A 23,325-nucleotide genomic window follows, 5' to 3' on the forward strand; every position below is an offset into this window, starting at 1 on the left:
CTGCTGACCTAGAAAGACCTTAATATCAGAGGGTCACATATCAAGTTTCTAGTCTCATGTCTGCTTCTGTTCTTGGCTATTTAGCTCAGCTGCAGCCAGATACTAACTGACTTGTTCCCAAAAGCCAGCCAGGTCTTGACAATTTTAACCTTTCATAAAGTACAGTCTACAGCACTAGTCTTTTTTCAGGAGAAAGTCTTGAAAGCAGTTCAGTTTTAAAAATCAAAGTCCTAATAGAAGGAGAAACTGCTTCAGGAGCTTACTTGCTTGTGAAGAAAGGTATCCGGCATTTCAAAAAAGTTTGTCTGAAGTACTGCTTCTGGGAAGGAGTGGATAACTAACACGCACCTGTGTCTAGCCATGGTTGGAGGCCAGAGGTCAGGATCAGACTGGAGTAGCTGAAATAAAAAATGGAGACTTCCTCATTCCCATCACCTTCCTGCTCCTCTAACACCATTTTCTGCTCCAGGGAGATAAAGAAAAAGCACAAGGAAAGCACCAAAGGCTAGGAAAAAAACCTCTGCATCTCAAGAACTACTGTGGCAGGGAAGGATGGGAGGGGGTTACTATCAAACTTTTTGTTTCAAAGCCACATCTAAGCCCAGGAAGTTCTGAGACAGTATCACACACCAGTTCAGCACTGAAACACAAGACCAAATCAAAGAGTGACTGGATCAACTTCTACAGAACAGAATAAAAAATGGCACTTAAGTAGATACATACCAACTGCAAGAATTTCTGCAGCTGTGGCTGTCTGCCACATTCACATGTTTTTTAAACAAGATAGCTAGGCTCTTTCTGATGGAGATAAATAAACAATTACTGCAACACTTATGAAGATCTTCATATTCTCTTGAGGGCAAAGTACACCAAATGCACATCTCCTAACAATCTGAGAAGATACACATAAAGCTACATATGCATGGCCCACGAAGAGTTGAATGCACGACAATAGCTTGGATGCCTTAAACACAATCCTAAGACAAATTCTGACTTAACATTCCAATGTTTGTGATGGTGAAGAAACTCCCTGACCAGAGCAGTTATTTGCAGACTTTAAGCACTGGCCAGTAGACATAAAAGCAGCAGAAGTAGCTCAGCTGTAAGATTAAGTTTTAGAGGCAAACTCAAGCTGCTCACACTTACGCATTCTATCATTCAGCTGTGCATAAAGATTTTCCAAAACATGCAATTGAGACTATAGGACAGCTTAAAATTTACACTGGCAACGCATGATTAACTTGAAAGGAAGACATTATTTTAAGAGGTTTTTAAGTTCCAATCTATGCTACAGATTCAGTATTCATTCCCTTGGTATCTTAGTTCCTCAGAATGTAGAGCAGTTTTTTTCACGTCAAGACTTCATAGGAAAAAGAACACTAAATACTGAGATGATAAAAGCAATGCATGAAGAAACATGTAAGACAGATATAAAGACCCAAGATATTTTCCAAAGACACCTCAACCACTACATTTGACTCTGGAATGGGAGGGCTGCACCTAGACAGATTTTCAAGAAACACAAGCCCAACTCAAGTGACCAAAATAGTTCAGGAACTTGTCACCACCCAGCAGACCTCTGGTTCCAGGCACTTATATTTCATATTCAGCCACACCTTGAAGGATATAAACAAAGAATGCAAGAACAGCCTCCCTCTTGAAAAAAGAGGGTTTAGATCAGTCCTTACATCAGAAGTGAAGAGACTTTGAAATAGTACAGAAGGGACATGACCCTGCATTTTGCCCTAATATGCAGTCAGATCTTGAATATTCAAACACAGGAAAGGATAGACTTCATTTTCCTACAACTTGAAGGCATTTCAGAAAATTGTACATCCGTGTTTTTTCCTTTTTTAAACACAGTATAAAATTGTACATTTCCGCTTAGATCCCCTGCATTTGCCATCCATAAAAAGCGAAGCCTTCCTTGTCCTATCATGTATCTTATCACCTCAATAGCAACTCATTTACAAGGTGGGAAGCTCTAAACAGAAGCATGAAGGGCTAAACAATTGAGTTTTCATCCATTTCAAATATGTGCAGTAATAATAGAAGGGAAGAGGCACTTTCAGTTATCAGAGACTGGAGTTTTGCCAAGATGCCTGTAAGACTATCTGATGGGATTAGGATGCAGGCTGTAACCATTAATCCTCTAGCGCTGGCAGTTCTTGATGCATCCATTACATAGCAATGCTACTTCTGCCAAGACATTCCTTTATTCCTGGAAACCAAGGAGTTAATCAGCAGGAGTCATGACTTTGCACCCAACAATTCTCATCAAGCATAGCTAACTGAGATAAACTATTATTGGCCCTGATAGATTTTTTTTTTTCTCTCCCTGTAGCAATTCAGTTTAGCAGGGTGTTAGAGAAAGTACTCCAAATCCACTTCCTTCAGCAGTTGAACCCTTTGTCAGACTCCCTCAAGGGCTTTGAATAATTTTTTGAAATATTTTGAAGTGTTTTAAAACCTGTCAATCCGACATGAACCCACTTACTCTTCTCTTCCTCTACCTCCTCCAGACACAGGAAATAGGGAAGGTTCCACTTTGGCTTACATCCTTGCTCATACCTGAAGCCAAGGACTTTCTGCCTCTGAAAGTCCAAAGTTAAACCAAGCAATATCACAAAGCTAATCTTGAGGCACATGAAAACTGTAAGCAGAGACTTTGCATTCACAGTATATGAGACAAGTCACTATTGCAAAGGGATGATCATACAGAACAGAGAAGTGGTGGTGGTGGGGAAATGCTTCTTTCATTCAATATGCTAGGGTAAGGATGACTAATCAGACTTCTAAGGAAGCTTTCTATAGTTTGAGAGGTGGTTTCTTTCTGTCCCCTTTGTTATATGCCTAGTAACTTCTATGGCGCTTCTTATTCTCTACCCTCAAGAAAACCTTGTTAGCTGTATTTATGAATTAAGCATTTGTGCACAAAGTAACGCAACATAGATCTTGAAGGACATTATTGTCAGGAAACAAAAAATAATCTAATTCAGTTAGCTTTTGTGTCTAGCTGGTAGAACTGTGTATCCTATTTATCCTCCTGGAAAGAAGGTTTGATACAATACCATACCCTCCCACACCCTTTTGCTCTGGTCATTGTGCCCAAACAGAGTAACGTACACACTGCTTGTGAGGCATGCATGATCAGGCTGCAATGGGGCTTCCTATGTTATAGTATAGACCGTGTTATCACAGTAAAATTTACAGCCTCAGTTTTCCCACCTGCAAAAAGATGGGCCTTATAAAAGTGCTGTTAAGGGTAGTCAAACCACCAAAAAGAACAGGGGCAATGCAAAAACCTTCACTGTCGAAAAACAAGAAATTACCCAGCATCATCTCTGCATCATCCTTCTCTGTTCCTGCAGACAAGGTCCTGGTTCACTGTGCTATGGGTCGCAGCCGGTCAGCCACATTGGTCTTGGCTTACCTGATGATTTACAAGAAAATGACAGTGGTTGATGCCATCGAGCAAGTATCAAGACACCGATGCATCTTGCCAAACCGGGGCTTCTTGAAGCAGCTGCGAGAACTGGACATAGCGCTGGCACTACAGAGGATGAACACCAAAACCAGCCCACTGTCTGATGATGATGATAACAGCACCACAATCTAGTATTGTTCCTGGCAGGGTTCTGCTACTGGAAAAGAAACTCCATAAAGGAAGACGAAGGTGTAGTTAATTACGTAGTCACAATGATCATTTGTTACTTGGCAGGTAAAAAAACAAAGTCATTTCAAATGCTGTCAAGATAAGAAGGAAAAGATGCTAAATTTAAACCCCATCTTGTTAGAACGTTCCAGCCTTAGCAGAATTCTTTGTGACATGAACAAATAAAGTTTACCCTCTGTAAAAGAGCTCTTACAGAACAAAAGTAGGTCAGAAAACTCTGTTTCAGCTGAGTACCCTCAAAATCCTGATGCTAACCCAAGCATATAGCCTTTAAGAGTGCAGGTAGGTATTCCTGAAAAGAAATTGCTAGAAAAATAGTGAGATGGTAGCAGCACAGTCGAATTGTTTAGTCCCGGAGTCCTGAAGGATTCTGCAGGAGTTTGCCTTTTTGAGCTGTTTCCTGGCATCTCCATTTCTTCTTTCACAGTAATAATCCAGGGCAGCACAGGTTTTGGAGATCCTCCAGATAAGTATCAACTACCCATTCTTCACAATGGACTTTGCAGCAGATCATGCAAGCTAGAAACAAAGCAAGACCCTTGAGGAGGTCAGATGCATAAGCAGATACAAGGATAACAATTAAAGAAGATACATACACATGACATTTTAGCAGTTTGTTTTAACACGTTCTTCCTAAATGCTTCAATTACCTGAAATTTAAAAGGTCCTATACAGGTAGTATCCAAGTCAATTTACTAGTCTTCCCAAAAAAACCCAAAACACCAAACAGTAACAACAAAACCCACAACTGAGAAAACAATAGAGATTTTTTTTCCTGCACCTAGAAAAACAAACAGCTATAAAAATAAACAAGACAAATAGGGTGTCTTTTGCATTGCTAAGAGAAAGTTTGACAGTGAACTCCTGCAGCTCTAATAACCCCTTAAAAATAATCACGGATTTTAACCAGTTGTAATGAGATTTTAGTTTTGTTTAAAAGGCAAGAGACACAGGTGAAGCCTTCAAAAAATACCTCACAGTGCTGCATCCACCTGGCATCCGGTGACCAGCAGTGTCCCCCAGGGATCGGTACTGGGCCCAGTGTTATTTAACATCTTTATTGACTACCCAGATGTGGGGATATAGTCCACCCTCAGTAAGCTCCCCTCAAGCTGGGGGTTAAGTGTTGATCTGCCGGAGGGTAGGAAGAAGCTGCAGGAGAACCTGGACAGGCTGGGTCAATGAGCCGAGGCCAATGCCATGAAATTCAACAAGACCAAGTGCAGGGTCCTGCACTTTGGCCACAATAACCCCAGGCAACACTACAAACTGGGGGAGGAATGGCTGGAGAGCAGCCCAGCAGAGGGACCTGGTAGTACTGGTTGAGAATCAGTGGAACATGAGCCAGCAGTGTGCCCAGGTGGCCTGGAAGTCCAATGGCATCCTGGCCTGTATCAGGAAGAGTGTGGCCAGCAGGTGTAAGGATGTAGTTGTCCCCCTGTACACAGCACTGGTGAGGCCTCACCTCGAGTTCTATGTACAGTTCTGGGTCCCTCACTTCAAGAAGGATATTGAGGTGCTGGAGCAGGTCCAGAGGAGAGCAACTAGGCTGGTCAAGGGACTAGAGGCAAAGTTTTATAGCGATAGGCTGAGGAAGCTGGGGTTGTTTAGCCTGGAGGAGACTCAGGGGGGACCTTACCACCATCTTCAACTACCTGAAGGAAGGTTGTAGTCAGGTGGGGATTGCGCACTTCTCCCAGGCAACCATCAACAAGAGGGCATGGCCTGAAGCTGCACCAGGGGAGGTTTAGGTTTGGTATTAGGAAGCACTTCCTCACAGAGAGGTTGATTAGACATTGGAATGGACTTCCCAGGGAAGTGGTGGAGGAACTGTCCCTGGATGCAGTTCAAGGAAAGGCTGCATGTGGTACTTAGTGCTATGGTGTAGCCAATGTGGTGGTGTTAGGTCACAGGCTGGACTTGATGATCTTAACGGTCTTTTCCAGCCTTGGTGATTCTGTGATATAAGCTAAGAGATATTTACTGCCCCAGTGCCTGAAAGTAACCACCTAACCACTGAAGGGACAGGCGAGTTCTCCTGCTCTTTATGAGTTGATAAAGATTTTTTACTTTTGGTGAAGTTAGGACTGTAGAAAACTTCATTACTTTAAGAGAATGCAAAAACATGCCACTGAGAACTGTGCATATATATTGCAAAGCAGGGTTGAGCACAACTTCAAGCCATTTTTTATAGATATTAACAGCTCCTCAGTGGCTTAACCTCTCTAGTGTGAAGGCTTTTCCATCCCTTCACTTCCTTTTGAGGTGAAAAGCCCAGTGATTATTGAACTCCAAACAGTAACTGTAGCAAAGGCTGCAGGCACATACCATGCAATGCTTTTGATTTCTCATTTGTATTAATCTGAGTAAGATCTTGCCTTCAAATTCTCAGACACAGCAGAACACAATAAACACAACTAGACTACTGTTTAAAAAATACCACAATGTGAACAATATTAATTACAGAGATACACAAACTCTGAAACTTACAGCAAATTAAGTAACCCTACACTGGCCTTAGAAAAAACAACAAAAACTGAAATAGAAGGAAACTCAAAGGAAGACACTTGACACTTCAAAAATAAATGAGAAGTCACAAGGTGGCCTTAGTGTCAAAAAATTGGAATTATTGGAATTTTTCTAGTGCAGATTCACATACATGTAACGTGAACTTGGTCCACCCACATGCTCCTCATATAGACAGCCTTCTTGACTTTTAAGGACCTTCTATTGCTAGTTTAGAAGAGTTCATGTAAGTATGTGCTTGTGTGTGCACACATACATGCATACACAGAACTCAGAAGTCCAACACAAGATTTGCACTGTCTTGTAACCCAGCAACAGTAACAGAGATTATATTTCTGTCACTAAGATACAGCTCAAGCATCGTGTCTGTTACTATCATATACCCTTCCATATATACATTAACACTTTTTATAGGAAAGACGTTTCATCCATTAAATACTGACAACATTGTAATGTATTAAATACATATTTATTCAATATTTTATTAAGACTATTAAAAAAAATAATCTTAGATACTCTTTATTTTCACAAGGTGTATGTAATTATGCCAAGTAACCTACACTTAGGTTTTAATAGCCTAATCCAAAGCCCATCAACATTAATGGGCTTTAGATCAAGCATGTGAGAGCACTGTAACAAACACTGTTTCAGGAAGTAATTCCCATGCAACATCAAACTATGACAAGACACAAGAGGCTAAAAATGGCTCATCATAATTTATTTTATGTTAAAATGTACAGCTTGGGGGGGAGGTTTTTTGCAGTTTTTATTTTTGTTTCTTAGGTGGGTTTTTTGTGTTGTTGTTTTTTTAAGTGACTGACTAAAAAGATAACAGATAAATACAAGAGTGTCACTGGGTCCTATTTTTACATGTATCAAGCCTCTTCTGTTCGGCCCTTACAGTCACTCTGTACAGGTACAAAGGCTACAAAAAAAGGAAGCAATATAAACAGACACAAATAACTTTTGCCTTTTTACATGCGATCTGTAAGCTTCGTTTGAGCTATTCACACGCTACCGCTCTATTTTTTCCCTTAAAAAATAACTCCAATATTTTATAAAGATAGAAAAATCTACAGATGGAATGAAAATGTAAAGTTAGAGGCATTTCCATAAAATAGCAACTTTACACCAAATTCACTACTTTTTTTTTAAATTCTGCCAAGTATTTGGACAAATATGAAAATGTTTCAAAACTTGACAAATAAACACTGAAATGTTTCAATCAACAAAAAAACCCAAAACATAACAGTATTTATAAAACAGAAAGCTGCCTTTTTTCCTACCCCAGCCCCAAAGAAACTGGTCACAAAAATGGAAGAGTCTCAACTTTACACTACAAGTACAGCAATAAAACCCTCTGAAACTAACCAAAATGTGAATAGCTTTTGCAGCTTTTTTTTTTTATTTTTTACAAGTTTCATAATTAACAAAAATATAGTTCTGGTTTTTTTACCCCTCAAACTAGGGTAACCTAATCAAGGCAAAAAAATTAAGAAATGGCTTACTGTTAAGCACAACACTTGTACAGTACTACAAAATGCACTGTCACTAACAAAGACATTAGCGGCATGCCGAAGTGTCACTTGAGAAACAAAATAATACAACAAAAGAACTGCTAAAAGGCATTTACATGTGGGGAAAGGAGAGAGAAAAAGCTCACGATGCAGTACTGTCTTGAGAGTTTTGGAGTCTATTTATCCACATTTTTAATGGGAGCAGGCACATGAAACGGCTCTGAACCATCAGCTGCTGTGTAATTGCAGTTCATAGAAAGAGTTCTTCCTTTCCAGAGAACTTCAAGCTCAATGGCAAACAAAAAAATGGAAAAGCACCTAATTTTCCCCAAAGAAAAGTTAAATCCCACCAAGGAAAAACACCCAAACCAAACCAAACCAAAAAATTAAGAAAAAGGGAAAACTTGTATAAGGCTTTCTGCTGCATACAGCTTTTAAATGGTGCCAACAAATGTTTTTGCATTCACACCAATTGCTGGTTTTGAAATCGTACTCTCCAAAAGATATTTGTGCAGATCAATCCAATATGCCAGTTTGGAAGTCTGTCACTCCAAAGGGCCTACCTTCTCATGTAGGATCCATTAAGAGACTGTTTAGACATGCCAGTATTCATGTAGCCATGATGCCCTGGAGGAGTGTACATCATGTTACTATGGGGTGCTGTCTGCATTGGCTGCTGTGCATATGGCTGAGTTCCCATCATCCCCATCTGCATCTGCATCGGGTACTGGGGTGTTTGATTCATATACCCATGATTACTGTGATATCCACTATTCATCATCGGCTGGGACATACTGTAACCATTCATAGCATTAAGGGTATTCATATTCATGTTCACTGAATTGACATTATAAGCTGGGGCTGGCATCAAATTTACACTCATGTTCATACCACGCTGCATTGTTAAGGTCCGCGCAGGCCCTTGCATAGCCACAGTCTGTGAAGCACGCCCGTATATTTGTGGCTGATGGGCTGCAGCAGCAGGTGGCAGGGGAGTGGATTTGGTTCTTACAGAGACATGACCTTTGCTGGTCATCTGAGTCTGCAGTCTTTGGGTGTGAGATATTCCAATATTTGATGAAGTCATATTACGCTGCAAAAGGGGAGGTGGCAAATTCATGGGAGGAGGAGTAAGGTTAGGGGGAGGGGTCATGGTAGCCTGTGCTTGGGGTCCTCCAGGAACAGCATGTGGAGACTGAGAAAGCTGAACAAGGCCTGTATTACTTAAAGGGGTGGACAAAGAGGCACTGTTTGCATAGGAGGTTACAGCAGCTGAATGGCTGTAAGGCAAAGAATGATCCATAAGCGTGTTAGTTAACTGTTGCAGTTTGGCAAGGCTGAAAGTGGCAGATGGCTGTGAGTAATGCCCCGTTCCAAATTCACTCTGTCCCATTCTTTCATATAATCCAATGTTGGCATTGCCAGTCTCAGGGATTTCTGTTAACTGCATAGGTGGTGTAAAATTAGTGGCCATGCTGCACTGGGATAACTGTTGGTTGCTGCTTGGAGGCCTTTCAACAACACAAGCTTGGGGAGATTTTACATTACAAGTGGGAGGAGAACTGATGTTTGTTTGTTGCATCATACTGCAGCTTCCATTGATGTTAGACATTTGCTGTGTCACTGCACAGCTACTCTGTGTTAGGTTACTAGATGTAAGGCTACTGTACGAGCAACTGTTTTGCGAAGAGTTGTTTCCACAAATATTACTACCCATTGTAGAATCATAACTGCTTGGGTTTTCATAGTTTTCTGTTGTGCTCTCAATGCTTCCTAAGTCGCTAAACCCACTATCCACAACTTGTTGTGAATGATCAGAGACTGAGGGAACATCCATCATTGGGCTGGTCTCCATATTCTGTAGAGATGGCACAGAAATGGTACTTTGATCCGGGCTGATCTGAGCATAGCTGTTCTCTAAAGGAGCAACATTTGGACTACTAACAGAACGAACTGACTGGCTGGGATGAGAGGGCACAGATGAAACAGGGCTACTGTGGTCAGACTGCTGGCAATCATCCAGCGTGGTTACTTGGGGACTTTGGTCATTACGGGCATAGTTTTGCAAACTTCTACAGGCCTCTTGAGTCTCTGCACAGTCCTGAAATGTATCTTCATGCTCACTCGCTTCTTGGGTTAGAGACTGTACTGCTTGAACTGTCTCTGAATCAATCTCCATGGTCTCAGTATTCTCTCCCTTGAAATCGGAATGTAGTTCTTCACCAGGTTTTTGGTCCTGGTTGTTATCTGTATGATCATCATCAGATTCAGGCACTGGGTCTGAATCTGTAGCAAGGCCCTTCTGGTCACTTCCACACTCATCAGCTGGAAGGTGAACACCATAATCCATTGAGTCTTCTTGATTTGAATTACCATTTTGAACATTTACTCCTAAAAAAGATTGCTGTGTTTCCAGCATTTCTTTGAAAGCTTCACCAGGCAATTCCTCTTTCTCCACTTCTGTTGAACCCATGTGACTATCATCTTCATCATCTGCATCATGATCCTCATTGTGAGAAGGTTCTTCATCCTCCTCCTCCTCCTCCTCCTGATCATCCAAATGCACAGACTCCTTTTTTTGCAGAAACACCTCTTGTGCTTTGTCTTTTTCTTGATCTTCTAAATTGGTTCCACCTTCTTCCACATTCCTTTCTTCTTCGCCCGCTTTCATCTTATCGTTTTCTTGTTTTTCAAAAGGTTCACTGGGTGGATGCAAGGGTTCAGGTTCTACCCCTTTTACCTCATCATCTGGTGGTGGTAATACTTCAACAGGCTCTTTAATTGCTTCCTCTGTTACAGCAGGAACTGAGCAGGGCTTGTCTTCAGGTACTTCCTTTTGTTCCTCCACCAGCACCTGGTAGTCAGGCTCCATAGGAGTCTCAGGTGGTGTGTACAAATTAAGCTTAAAGCCAGGTTTTCTTTCTTTGCTTTGCCTCCATTTAGATGGACCACGCTTAACTCCTTTGGGCCAACCCTGCTTACTCTTTAAAGGTTCAAGATTGTCTTTAGTGCTTCCTTCCAATACAGCTACATCCTCTGCATTATCTTTGGGAAGCAATAAATAGAGACAAAAAAAAGGTCTTAGCTTGAACAAACTAAACAATATTTTCAAACACAAACCCCAAAGTAATTTATAAATTCAAAACATATTAAGGAACTCCAAAACAAGAGTAATAAACAGATCTCAAACCACAACTGAATGACATAGTATCTACAGCTTCAACACACTTACACAGATATGTACTTTTTGTTTGGTGGTCTTTCAATAGTGACCATCAGAAACATCATTTAAATACTAGAAGTGTCCCAGAGATTTAAATCACAGGACATACAGACTAAAGCAAAAATATTGTCCAAGTATTTGATTACTAATCTTTGGGTTTAAAATAGAAGTATGCCATAATTTTACACAGACATTGACCTCTTGTAGATATATAGAACACACATACATGAATATATAGACCTGATAACAGTAGTAACAGGAGAGTCTAAGTTTCCCGTTTGACCACTATGGAGGACAAGTCACAGTAAGCATATAACAACACTTTAGTACCAACATTGAAAAAAAAAAAAAGTGGTTCATTCTAGAATCTTCTCAGGAGCTGTGTATCATGACACAGATCACAATACATGACAAAAGCCAAAATATAATTGAAGTTAAACTCAGAGTGTGTCAGAACACAAAATTAATGCATTGACTATCAAAAGCTACACAAACACATTCACTCCGCTCTCCCCAGAGATCACTGACATATACACAAGAAAAAGGGAGAATTCTCAGGATATACCATGCTGCACTTGGGAGTGTTAACAGCTTCCGTGATACTCCTTTACCAAATTCTGCCTCATACTGTGTTGTTATACCACTCTTATAATCAATTAATGTGCTGACACGGTCCATGGACAAATACACTGTTATCAGTTAAGTCAAAGCCATGCAAACCTGACCACTGAGACGTGGCTGGAACACTCTCAATTTGCTACCATTAGTTTAATTAATTTCTGTTGAGAAGCAGAAAAAAGTGCTAATATTCTAAGGTACTTGGGCACTGGTTTGTAACAGCACCAATATTCCTATGCATGGTTGCTCTAGTCACACAAAAGCTGTTTACAACAGAAATCAGTCCATGATCCCTCAACTGAGGATCATAAAGATTGAACACACTAAAATAGCACCCACTGGCTTCATACAGAAAATATGTAGTCCTGAGAATCTGGCCATTCATTCTGGAATTAAAATTTATAAACCTAATTTGGGAGCCAGGATGCAAGGGGATAGTTTATTAGTAAAAAAACCCAAACTAGATAAGCAGCTTTGAAAGAACACAGTTAAAACTACTCCTCTTTTGTGGGAAAAAAAAAAAAATAGGGACCACACTCTTGGGGACATATTGTGCCCCAGAAACAACAAACATTTAATTGTGGTACCAGTTATGCTGAATAGAAAGATATATGTGTAAATCAAATATTACTTTTTACTCGTATCCTTTACCAAGAACACAAAACCCAGTATTAGTGTTCCAGTGATATCTAGGCTCTGCTGATTATGACATGCCCTGTCACAGTGAGAAAAAGTTGTTTTTGGCAACTTGACAAGTACTGCAGTGCTTCAGACTGGAAAACATTTGTTTTCTGAACACAAAAACCAGCTAATAATAATAATAATAATAATGGCTCATGAATTACAAGTAAACACAATAGAAACAAAGCTAAAAAAATCTAAAGCCACCACTGAATTATAATAAACTATGTGAGATTAATGGTTCCAGTAGCACCTCTAAGCAGAAAGCATTATTAAGATAATAAGATTTTAAGACCAGTAAGACTAAATATATCCGATTTAAAATTTTCAGATTTATGACAAAAAGAAACACTTTATTTTAAGGCCATCTAACAAATCTGTGAAGATATAACAACATTTTTAACTTACTTGTACAATTGTCATCACTCCTGTAACAACAAATATCTTTCTCTTCCTTGCTCTGCTCTTCCTCCTCCTTCTCCTGTTTCTGCTGCCCAGGTTGATACTCAAAAGCTTTTCTAATCATAGGCTTCAAGTCATCATCTTCCCCATCCATCTCAGAGGTAGGTTCCAGCTGTGGCATGGGGCGCTCTTCATCTGAGTTATCAAATGGCTCATTCAACACCTCTGTTGTTTCTGAAATTGTCTCTGTTGTAACACTGCTATTAATCCTTCTGCGTTTACGGCCCCTTTTCTTTTTCAGTATGAAAGGTCTCTGAAAAATAATTTCACAAATGTAACTGTTCCTGCATTGCATTTATTAGCTGCCTCTGGACAGAAATAAATTAATTCTTGTAAACTGAGCTTACAACAAGCTCTATTCTTTTAAAAAAATCCTAATGTTTCAATTTATTCAGAATCTAAAAGTAAAATGTCTAAGCAGTTAAGATAGATTGATATCTGTACATCCACACAAACTTCCTGTAAGTGAAAGTTAAGAGTAGGATTTTCATAGAATCATAGGGGTTGGAAGGGATCTCGAAAGATCATCTAGTCCAACCCCCCCTGCCAGAGCAGGGTCACCTAGAGTACATCACATAGGAACGCATCCAGGTGGGTTTTGAATGTCTCCAGTGAAGGAGACTCCACAACCTCCCTGAGCAGCCTGTTCCAGTGCTCTGTCACTCTCACAGTAAACAATTTTTTTTGGATATTCACCTTGAACCTCCTATGCTCCAATTTGCACCCATTACCCCTTGTCCTATCACTGGTCATCACTGAGAAAAGCCTAACTCCATCTCCCTGACACTCACCCCTTACATATTTGTAAACATTGATGAGGTCACCCCTCAGTCTCCTTTTCTCCAAGCTAAAGAGACCCAGCTCCCTCAGCCTTTCCTCATAAGGGAGATGTTCCACTCCCTTAATCATCTTAGTAGCTCTGCACTGGACTCTTTCAAGCACTTCCCTGTCCTTCTTGAACTGTAGTGACTTTACCTTTTTCTATCAAATAATATTAATAATATTACACAAATTATACTTATACATTTTTCCTCTGTAGATTTATAATTACCCAATAACCTTCACAAGTATCAAAGTCTACTCTTCAACATTTCTCATTTCTGCTATTGTAGAAATAGGTATGTATGTAGAAAAATAGGCAAAAGCAAAGTAAGTGTGCCTCAAGCTTCACATGGATCTCAACAATACACTCAAAAAATCCTACAGTTGGCTGCTATAAAAGAAAAACTGTTCAAAAGTTTATTATTCTGCATTCTCACAGATTTAGTTACTTTTATGGTTGTTCCAACATAAACAAAGGGACACTCCAATTCTCTCTCACCAGTGACACCTAAGTACATATGCTGAGCGCTTTAGAATTTTGCACTGCTTAGCTTACTAATTTGAACCATTTTTGAAAAATCAACTATTTGAATAAGAATTATGTAAACACTACAGTAACCAGAATATCGCATTTAAATCTCTTGAAACAAACCTCACAAGGTGGATTCCATCTTAAAAAGAAAAACGAACCATTAAAATACTGAATCAATACCAACACCATACAGCAGAGGGCAATCACTAGTTTAAAAAATGACAGGAAATTCTGACTGTGTCACTGATCTTTTACAGTTCTGTGAAAAATCCAAATGATAAAAAACTGGACAGAGAGGAAAAAACACAAGACAGGGGTTGCTTTCTGCCCAAATAATATAGAAAGAATTAAACCAGTCTAATGAATACTAATTTTAAAAAAATCCAAAAGATTAGTCCAACGATAATGATTTGATAGAAATTAAGAGATTAATTACTTTAAACCAAACCACTGAGGTAACACACCTTTCTTTTTATGGCCAGTGACTGTGGCTTTGTCAGCCGGGGAGGCGAACTTTGCTGATTCTCATTCCCACCATCCTCCTCACTGCTCTCCTTTGATTGCTCTGTCGATTGCCCACGTTCCCCCATCACTGCCACACTTTCTGGAGACCGCAAATATTTATTTTTAGATTGTACTTTTGCAGGTGATTGCCTACTATTAGTTCTTGTGGAGAATATTTCTTGCTCTTCCTTCTCCCAGCAGCTAGCTTGTTCCATCAGACGCTCAGCCTGAAGGGTTGAGGTTAAAAAAACATGTCACTGAAACAGCACTTACTTAGCCATATCCTTTACATTCACCCAAAGAGTTACAACAAGTCAACCCTGATTAGCACTGATGGCTAAACTAACAACAACACTTCAGCTGAATCATCTAGTAGCTCCTTTGCAACAGTTAGGATAACAAACCAAAGAAGATTGCATTTCATGGGATATTTAGCAGTATTAATGATGCAGCAAATTGATTTAAGTCCTTTAGCACTACATTACATGCCCACTGACATGGATCACTTTGAGCAAGTTCATAACACAAAGAATCGATTGACACCGCAGCCCCTGAGCTCTGCACCAAATTTGATCTGATTACATGCTCTCTGACTACCTCAAGAGTGATAAATACAGCTTCACGACAAGTGATTCAAGTTTTCATATTCCTGCCCCCAAAGCTACCATGTCTTGCTGCACAGCTTCCAAAAGTTGTGCATTACAATTTTATCAGTATACTCTCTCATCAAGCAGTGGTCAAAGTTAAAACAGCTCTATTTAAGACAGTCTAATACTAAATATTCAGTGATTAAATCCATATGAATGGAAATTAAAAAGTTTCAGCTATTACCTCCTTTTCTGCTTCTCTCTCTTCTTCAGAAACTGCAGCATTAGGAACTAACAAAGGAGTCCATCTCAAGCTTTCCGGATCCACTTCATTAATGCGTGGATTTGCTTTCAGTTTCTCCATATGACTTGAAATCAGCTTTTCCCTTCTTATAATTACAAATCTACAAGCCAATAAACAGTAATTTATTTCATGAAGCAATCACCTAAAAAAACCTTCCTACAGTTCAAATCCTTTTGCACAATAACCTGTGAAAATCCATGGGTAAATAAATGGATAGAACAAACTACAAGTATCAGCTGATGTACACAGATATTTACACTACTGTTTACTAAGAGAAAGTGAGGAAACAATAGCTTATGAAGTGAAAGCTCAATACTAAATATCACTAGGATAACAGAGAGGAAAGTAAAGGTTTTATAGTTGACTACTTTGAATCAATGCAAAAGGCTTACTGTTGGTACTTCAGTCACTGTCAACACAATTTTCAATTTTAATATGACTTACAAGCATAAACAGAAAACACTGGAACACCAAGAGTGATAAAGTCGTCAGTATTACAACTGAAGATGGTGTACAGCTGGACCAGAAAGCAAGTAAGTAAGTAGGAAAAAAATGTACCTTAGTCCTATGCTGATGCAGTAGAAAACAACTTTCTAATTACTATTAAATGAAGTAGCATATCAAAAGTAGGTAAAGACTAACATAATAATAATAGCACAGTATGCTAATATGCTAGCACCTGTTACAAAGAACTATACCATTTTAAAGAACAAAAATGATTTTTCTTCAGCAAGGATTTAAATGCTCTAAAAATCAGGTAAGTGACAAAATCGCTTTTCATTGAGACAGCGCTTTAAGAAAAACACCAAAAACCAGCAAGAGATCCAAGTGAGCCCTTTTCACAGAATTGTAACAAATTCATACTTCACTATATGTAAGAAAAATAAACAAAGTGTAGGAAATCATAAGCCACCATACCCAACTTCCAAGTTATGCGTATGGTAGGAGCTGTGAACATGCAATTTCTTTTCTGGCTCAACCACTGAGCTTCTAGATACCTTTAGTCAGGTCAGTTTATGTCCCTGCCTAAGCTCTAATACTTGTGAAAAAAGACTAACTGACTTTGTTAATAAAATATTTTAAATTCCATAGATGAAAAGTAAACTGTTTTCTAATTGGGTATCAGTATTCAGGGCCTGTAATAACTTTTGACAGGGAGGTAGCTGCATGTAAATGATGAATATGCACTTGTCCCATAAGGTTGTCCATAAATAAGCATCCCAGAAAGTTCAGGTTTTGTTGCAACGACAGCAGTCCACTTAATACTCTCATAACACCGTCCTGTAAGCTCATCTCCCTTTTGAAGGCTAGCATTCTTACCAGTTCAAAACTTAATAGTTTTGAATACTAGTGCTGGTGCACATGAAACTTACTGAGGCTGAACTGTTCCTGATCTTCATGTTATTTTTGGCAACCCACTGTCTGTAAGGCAGTTTTGCTTAATTACAAAGTTTCTATGATTGGAATAGCCAGAAAGAATTAAGAAGCTCTTCAGAAACACAAATACCACTGAAAATAATTTAAGAAATTTTATGAAAAAAATAAGCCAAAACTCAAAAATAAGCCACCTAAAATCTAAAATATCAATCAAGATGATTAAGAAAGAAGATATTCACAACACAGGAACTCACCTTCCTAGTGCAATTTCAACATTGATGGTAATATTAAATAGAAACTTTAAAAAGTAATTTGTATTCCCAGTACCTCAGACAGGAGGACTTAATGTAGAGTTGATCTGATACCATGCCTTGTGTGAACTGTGTAATGAATGAAAAAAGAGGTGTGGAGAGAGAGACTGTCACCCAGAAACGTGAATTCTTCTCCTCACTGGTATCCAAAGCAAGATACTTGCAAGCAAGAGTTGGGAATTGTACTTAAGAAAGATTACACTGAATGAAACAAGAAAATCCTTCAAGCTGGCCACAAACTTCCAGTAATCATCAACGTGAAACAGGATAGAAAAAAAATCAAACCACTCTGTTTAGGGAGAAAAACTCTTTAGGTAAGACCTCTTTAACAAGACTCAGCTGTACTGACTTCTTCAGTAAGATGGTTGTAATTAATTTTAAAGTCAAAATTTTACACAGACAGTTTTCACATCAACTGTTTTCTAAGTAGAGAAAGTAAATGTTTATTCTCGGTCTTTTTAAAATTTTGACAAGATTACTGACCTATCTTCTCTTTTATCTATCATGCTATGTTGCTGCAGGGTTGTGGCAATATCATGTGGACACATTCCAGTGGCTCGACTCATTCCTTTGATGCTGATTTGTTTTTCATGGTGACAATCAAGATATTCTAATATGACACTTTTCCAGTAAGCCAAGTATGAGAGACGACCCAGATCAGACAATGGCTTTTCAGGGGATCCTGCTTGACCCTCTCTTCTGGAAAGTAAATAGCCTAGAAGGAAAAAAAACAGAATACTATAATGAGATAACAATACTAAAGAATTTTAACTACCCTTAAGAAAGTTGGTATTGACAGATAGATCAGCATAACTGGCTACATTATTGTTAACTCTTGCAATTAAATCAATCCTATTAACAAGAAAAAGATTGGTTTTCACCATTTTAGTGACACAGAAAAAGATTAAATGCTTGTAAGAGACTCATATCTTATGTTATTAGAATAAAACACCACACCTCTCTTTTAATCATAAGGAGGAAAGAAAAAGGCAACACATTTCAGAACAGGTCTCATGATACATTATCTCATTTAGAACTAGAAATATCTCTTTTGAGAAACTTTTACACCTGAGTTACGTCACTGAAGCCAAGAACTTTCAGAAGAATCTCAAGAGGAAGTGTCATGGATAGCATCAGTGAAAGTCAGTTTTCTGCAAGAACCCCCAGGTGACATAAGTTTTCGATTAAACAGTTGTTATATTTCAGAGGCAACATCTAACTCACAAGTTGAATTACTAGAATTCCTTAGGAGAAATAATTTTAAAATATTCTACCTTAATTCACACGTCAGAACATTCATGTAATCCAAGTTTGCAGTCTTCAAGACAGTAACCAATCAGCTAGTATACAACACACCAACTTAATTTTATATTCTAATTCTTCCCTCCATGACACATATTCTGTACTGTGCTTTTACAAACACTACCAAAATGTTGGCCTTCAACACCAGGCTTACAAAATGCTTATTCCACCAGAATGGACATCATGCTTACAGAATTACATTACTCAGTCATTTGGAGTCCACAACATATATGATTCTTTTGCCTTCCAGTGTTCTTAAATAATTGAAAAAAAAAAAAAGTTGGAATCCCCCCTTTTGCTTTTCAAAGATTGCTTTAAAACATATCTAGTACAGCCACATCACATTTGCGAAACAAATCCTCCTGACTTCCTCAAAGTTTCAGCTCATCAAGTTAGTTATTAAGTAAAAACATTATTAACATTCAGCTTTGAGTTAAGCAATTGCTGTTTCCTTATCTTGCTGTATGGTCTACTATGTATTTTCTTTTTATATACATATACACACACACCCCCACACAAATAAACCCATGAAATGCATACACACGTTTATTTACTGGGCCTTAAACAAAGGTTTTCCCTTTTTCAGGACAATAGAAAAGGTCCACAACAGCATTTGAAAAATAAATATGCACTGATCATCATATGCTGAACCTCCAGTTTGAACAAAAACGTTTACACAGAAAAGCAGAAATTCTACTACATTTCAAGTGATCAATAACAACACAGATACTGAAATAAGCAGCATATCCTTCAGATCTATTAGCATGATTTATCATAAAATGTTAGAACGTCAAGAGAAATACTATCCCACATCTGCCTTTTTCTACATAATATGTAGGCACATCTACATAAAGCCTGCCTACATCTGCATGGTACCACTGAAAACTGAGCAAGTAAATTAATACCATTTTACAGAAGAAACACTACCTGAAAACTGAAGAAAAGGAAGATGTTTTAACATTTGAAGTTGCAGCATATTAGGGTTTTTTTTATAAGTACTACCTGTAACTGTTGTTGACAGGAAAAGCCAAACTTCACATTTTAAACCAAACTGCATCCTGAATAGTTTGAAGGTAAAGAACAGCTGTTTTACTTCCAATTGCACAAAAGGAGACCTACAACATATAGCCTGCTCTGCTTAACTTTAGACAAAGCTTCACTTGTACCAAGAAAGAATTCTGGATCAGCTTGTTTACAGCATATACAGACAAGTTTCATACCAAGACATCATTGCATATAGAAAAACATGCAAAACCGCAGCAGTACAAGTGGTGACAGAAGTCTCAACACAGGAAAAAGACAGGGAGAATAACCTAGATTTTTTTTTTTTTTTTTACAAGTCCACAAGGAGAACTTACAGCTGCTTCAAGTAACTTTACAGTTTAATTTACCAACTTGGACATAGAAACTGATTGTAGGCTGTTTGTATGAACTGGGTTTCATTCTTGTATTTCACTAAACCTCAAAATTATTTTGACAAGAACTTTCTTACTCTGCTTCCATTTTACTCATACATAACAGCACTATAACTATGCTTTGTTTGTAATTTTATGAGGCTTAAAAATAACCACTATCAAGAGTCTGGAATCATTAGTTGCTCAACCACAAGCAGCTTTAAAGTTTTACTAGTAAATCCTTGCTCATCAGATCCTTCCAGCTACTGGGAACTTTGAGCTAGTTCTTAATTTTCATGTATTTTTATTTTACACCAAAGCAATGTAACTTCACCTGCATGGCAATAACATCCGTTGGTATTTTTCTACTTGCATTCTACAGTATAACCTGTTATCCAACATACTCACATTCTATAGGATCAAATATATATCAGACGTAACAGTCTCAGTTACATGTAGTGAGCAATGATTGGGAAGTTTCTCTTAACAGATTCTGTGATTTGAATGACATCTATTAAATTAAACTTACCAAAGAGACGCCAAATAATTGATCTAAGTTGCAGGTAAATAAAAAACACTGATCTTGGTAGCTCGTGTATCTATCCTGAAGCATCTGAAATGAGTACAATATGCCCCCGTTAAACAGATACCCCCAGTGTCATTGTGTCTACCTAATCTTAATAATGGATAGCCTCAAAGTAGAAACCTGAAAGCAATTCCTTAACTATAACCCCTGATATGATACTATGAACAGCAGCAACATTCAGAGGACAAAATACATCTCCTCCCTACCCACCCCCAGGAGTAAACAAGTCAGATTGTATGCTACACAAAAAACACACTTAAGAAGTAAAAAGGTTTGTCTATATTCTGGGCATATTAGTGATAGCATCACAAAATTCAACAGCCAAAATACCACCAATGATTTTTATTTCTTGCGTTATCACCAGCCTTCATAGTGAAGCAACAAGCCACGTGTGATTTACAGTCTTAGATTTTTGTCATGCAAATCTCCCCAGAGCCCCTAAGGTTTTACCTAATTCAAAATTTAAAACAATTAGAAGAAATTCAACACAAGAACAGGAAAGTTAGTATAAGATATATGTATTTTAGGCCTTCAACACAAGTTGAGGAGATAAGCAGGCATTAAAACATACATTTAAAAAAATAACTTGAGCAGTATGTTGTCATTGCAATCTACAGTATTCCTAGTATGTAAGTCTCCTGAAATAGCTACAGCAGAGTCCACAACCCACTTAGATGAAAACAGTAACTTTAATACATCTATTTCAGTCTCTAGAACCTTTCAGCGAGTTATCTTCTGATTTTGTGCTCAGTTCCCTTACAACAAATTAAACAGCAAGAATCAGAGGTCCAGCTTGGTAGTACCCTGTGCTGACAGTATCCAACAGAAAAATCCAAGAGACTGACTACAACAGGCTGCCATCTTGGGAAACTCACATGCAAACAGAATTAGTCTGGCTCTGTCCAAACAGACAGAATCTGCCCAGATGTGCATCGTCCCCACACTTTTTGGTATGTTCTAAGAACTTGGCAAAGTTTGTGAAGTATTTAAAAGCTGGTTTTTGCAAGCAGCAGAAAGTCACTTATTGCATTTACCTATGTGTTCCCTAGTTAGTCTAAGTATTCATTGTCATGTCCACTCATATGCCTGCTACTGACGTGAGAGAACTGACTTGTATGTGCCTAGCTGTCTTCTGAAAATCTTCCAGAAATCGGTATATCATTCCCCTTACAGTCCCATGGCACAAAACCAGTTTTATTCATACTTCAGTTTACAGCTACCATAAGCAGTTAATTGCTTCACTAAGTCTCTTTTATCTCCAAATCCCCAAGACACATCCTTCCTTCCCCATCACATACACTTCCAAGCTTTACTACCTTTGCTTTCTACTTCTAATCAGACATCACTCCGCAGTTTTAAATAAGATGGATACAATTTAGTTTGAGACAGCTGAACTTCATTTTATCATTTATCGCAAAAATACACACTTGTTTCTTTGCCTTTTACACATTAATGGAGGCTAGCCCTCAATTTTGTAAGACAGAGATGTAGATTACATAAGAAGCCAATGGCACAGGAAGAAGCAGCAAACAAAGACTAAATAATTGAACTGATACACTGAGAAAAGACCAAGCGAACAAACAAAAATTGACAGAAGTTAAATGAAGCTTGAAGATATTATTTAAGGACTCTTGTAAAATCTGTGTGCTCTCTGTACATGCGTTATATGCTACAGTAATGAAAACAATAATTTAATTTCTGATGAACAGTCAAAGAAAAGAGATTTAGCTAAAAAAGTTCTGTTTCTTTGGGTATGTTTAGGACTGACCACAATCAATATAAAGTCATTAGGTTTTCAATAAGCTAAAATTTAACTTGATATAAAAAAAAAAACCAATACAAAACACCCCAGTCTTGTTCTCCTTTCCCTCCAGCCCATCTGTGACGTGGATGTACATTTATACTTGTTTGTGCATATACAAGAGAGTATGACTACACTGTGACTCAGTTACACACAGAAGTAGTTAAACTGTGGCATACATATTGCACAGGATGGAATGAACACTTCTGGTTTCCTATTAACCTAAGAAGCAAGAGAACTTACCTAATATGAAAGTTTTGAACACGTATTTTTGATGTAATTATATTTACTTCTTCTATTAAAACATTTATATACTGGAAGAATCCTAGAAATGCTGTATTTTTATTCTAAATACAAAGATTACTTTTTTAGCTTGAGTAAGCAAGAGTCAGTTGGTTAGCATCCACACTTGGGAAAATAAAGACCTGTGGCAGAGCACGTTCTAAGAAGGCAAAATAGAGGGCTAGATTTCACTTTTTAAGTAAGTATAGTTGTCCTCTTTTTATGAAAGTAACATACCACCTCTTGCAATTTCCAGTGGGCAATACAATTTTACCCATTTTATTGAAAATAAATGCCACTGGCTGATTCTCTAGTATAATTTCCTGTGTTCTACTCTCCACACGCTCCCTCAACAGAGGGTCTGACTGATCAGTCTCACTACTCACAATAGACACTGAGCCACATGCAATGCACACTGCTGATCTAACACAATTCCTCCTTCCCCTGAACTTCACTGCTTACAGGTAGGCAGGTTGAAAACAGTCAGAAAAAGAGGCGTGTCACTCTTGTGAGGACATTATATCCTATGTTTGACTATTGTTCTGAAAATATCTTGCACTACATTGCATCATATTGCAATGCATTGCATCATCTTCAGCAGAAACCCACAGAATCAGCAACAATGTGCCTGAATGGCAAGTAAGAGCATTGAATCTCATTCTGTACCTAGACAAGTACTTACAAATTGCAGTTTCTTTCTCCTATACAACTAGCAAAAAATCTATGTCTGTTTTTCACTTATTCAGGCTAAAAATTAAACAGTCTTCAAAGTGGAAACCATGAGTCAGGTACTCATGAGAACTCATGGAACTCACGAGTA

General features: G+C 38.3%; 2 protein-coding genes across 2 annotated transcripts in view; one reads left to right on the top strand and one right to left on the bottom strand.

The window, feature by feature from the left end:
• DUPD1 (dual specificity phosphatase and pro isomerase domain containing 1) overlaps window positions 1-3,665 on the top strand; it is a 14,861-nt gene extending 11,196 nt beyond the window's left edge. The window contains exon 3 of the mRNA XM_010000747.1: window positions 3,372-3,665. Within this exon, the coding sequence (XP_009999049.1) occupies window positions 3,372-3,619 (248 nt within the window). The 3' untranslated portion in view covers window positions 3,620-3,665. The remainder of the gene's footprint in view (window positions 1-3,371) is intronic.
• A 3,240-nt stretch (window positions 3,666-6,905) lies between these two features.
• The window catches only part of KAT6B (K(lysine) acetyltransferase 6B), a 99,836-nt gene continuing 83,416 nt past the window's right edge, over window positions 6,906-23,325 (bottom strand). Inside the window, exons 12-16 of the mRNA XM_010000748.1 lie at window positions 17,624-17,855; window positions 15,393-15,552; window positions 14,522-14,788; window positions 12,650-12,956; window positions 6,906-10,764 (exon numbers count right to left, since the gene is read on the bottom strand). Of these exons, the coding sequence (XP_009999050.1) occupies window positions 8,279-10,764; window positions 12,650-12,956; window positions 14,522-14,788; window positions 15,393-15,552; window positions 17,624-17,855 (3,452 nt within the window). The 3' untranslated portion in view covers window positions 6,906-8,278. The remainder of the gene's footprint in view (window positions 10,765-12,649; window positions 12,957-14,521; window positions 14,789-15,392; window positions 15,553-17,623; window positions 17,856-23,325) is intronic.

The sequence above is a fragment of the Chaetura pelagica genome, unplaced genomic scaffold (assembly GCF_000747805.2).
Source record: "Chaetura pelagica isolate M959 unplaced genomic scaffold, ChaPel_1.0 scaffold166, whole genome shotgun sequence".
Lineage (NCBI taxonomy): Eukaryota > Metazoa > Chordata > Aves > Apodiformes > Apodidae > Chaetura > Chaetura pelagica.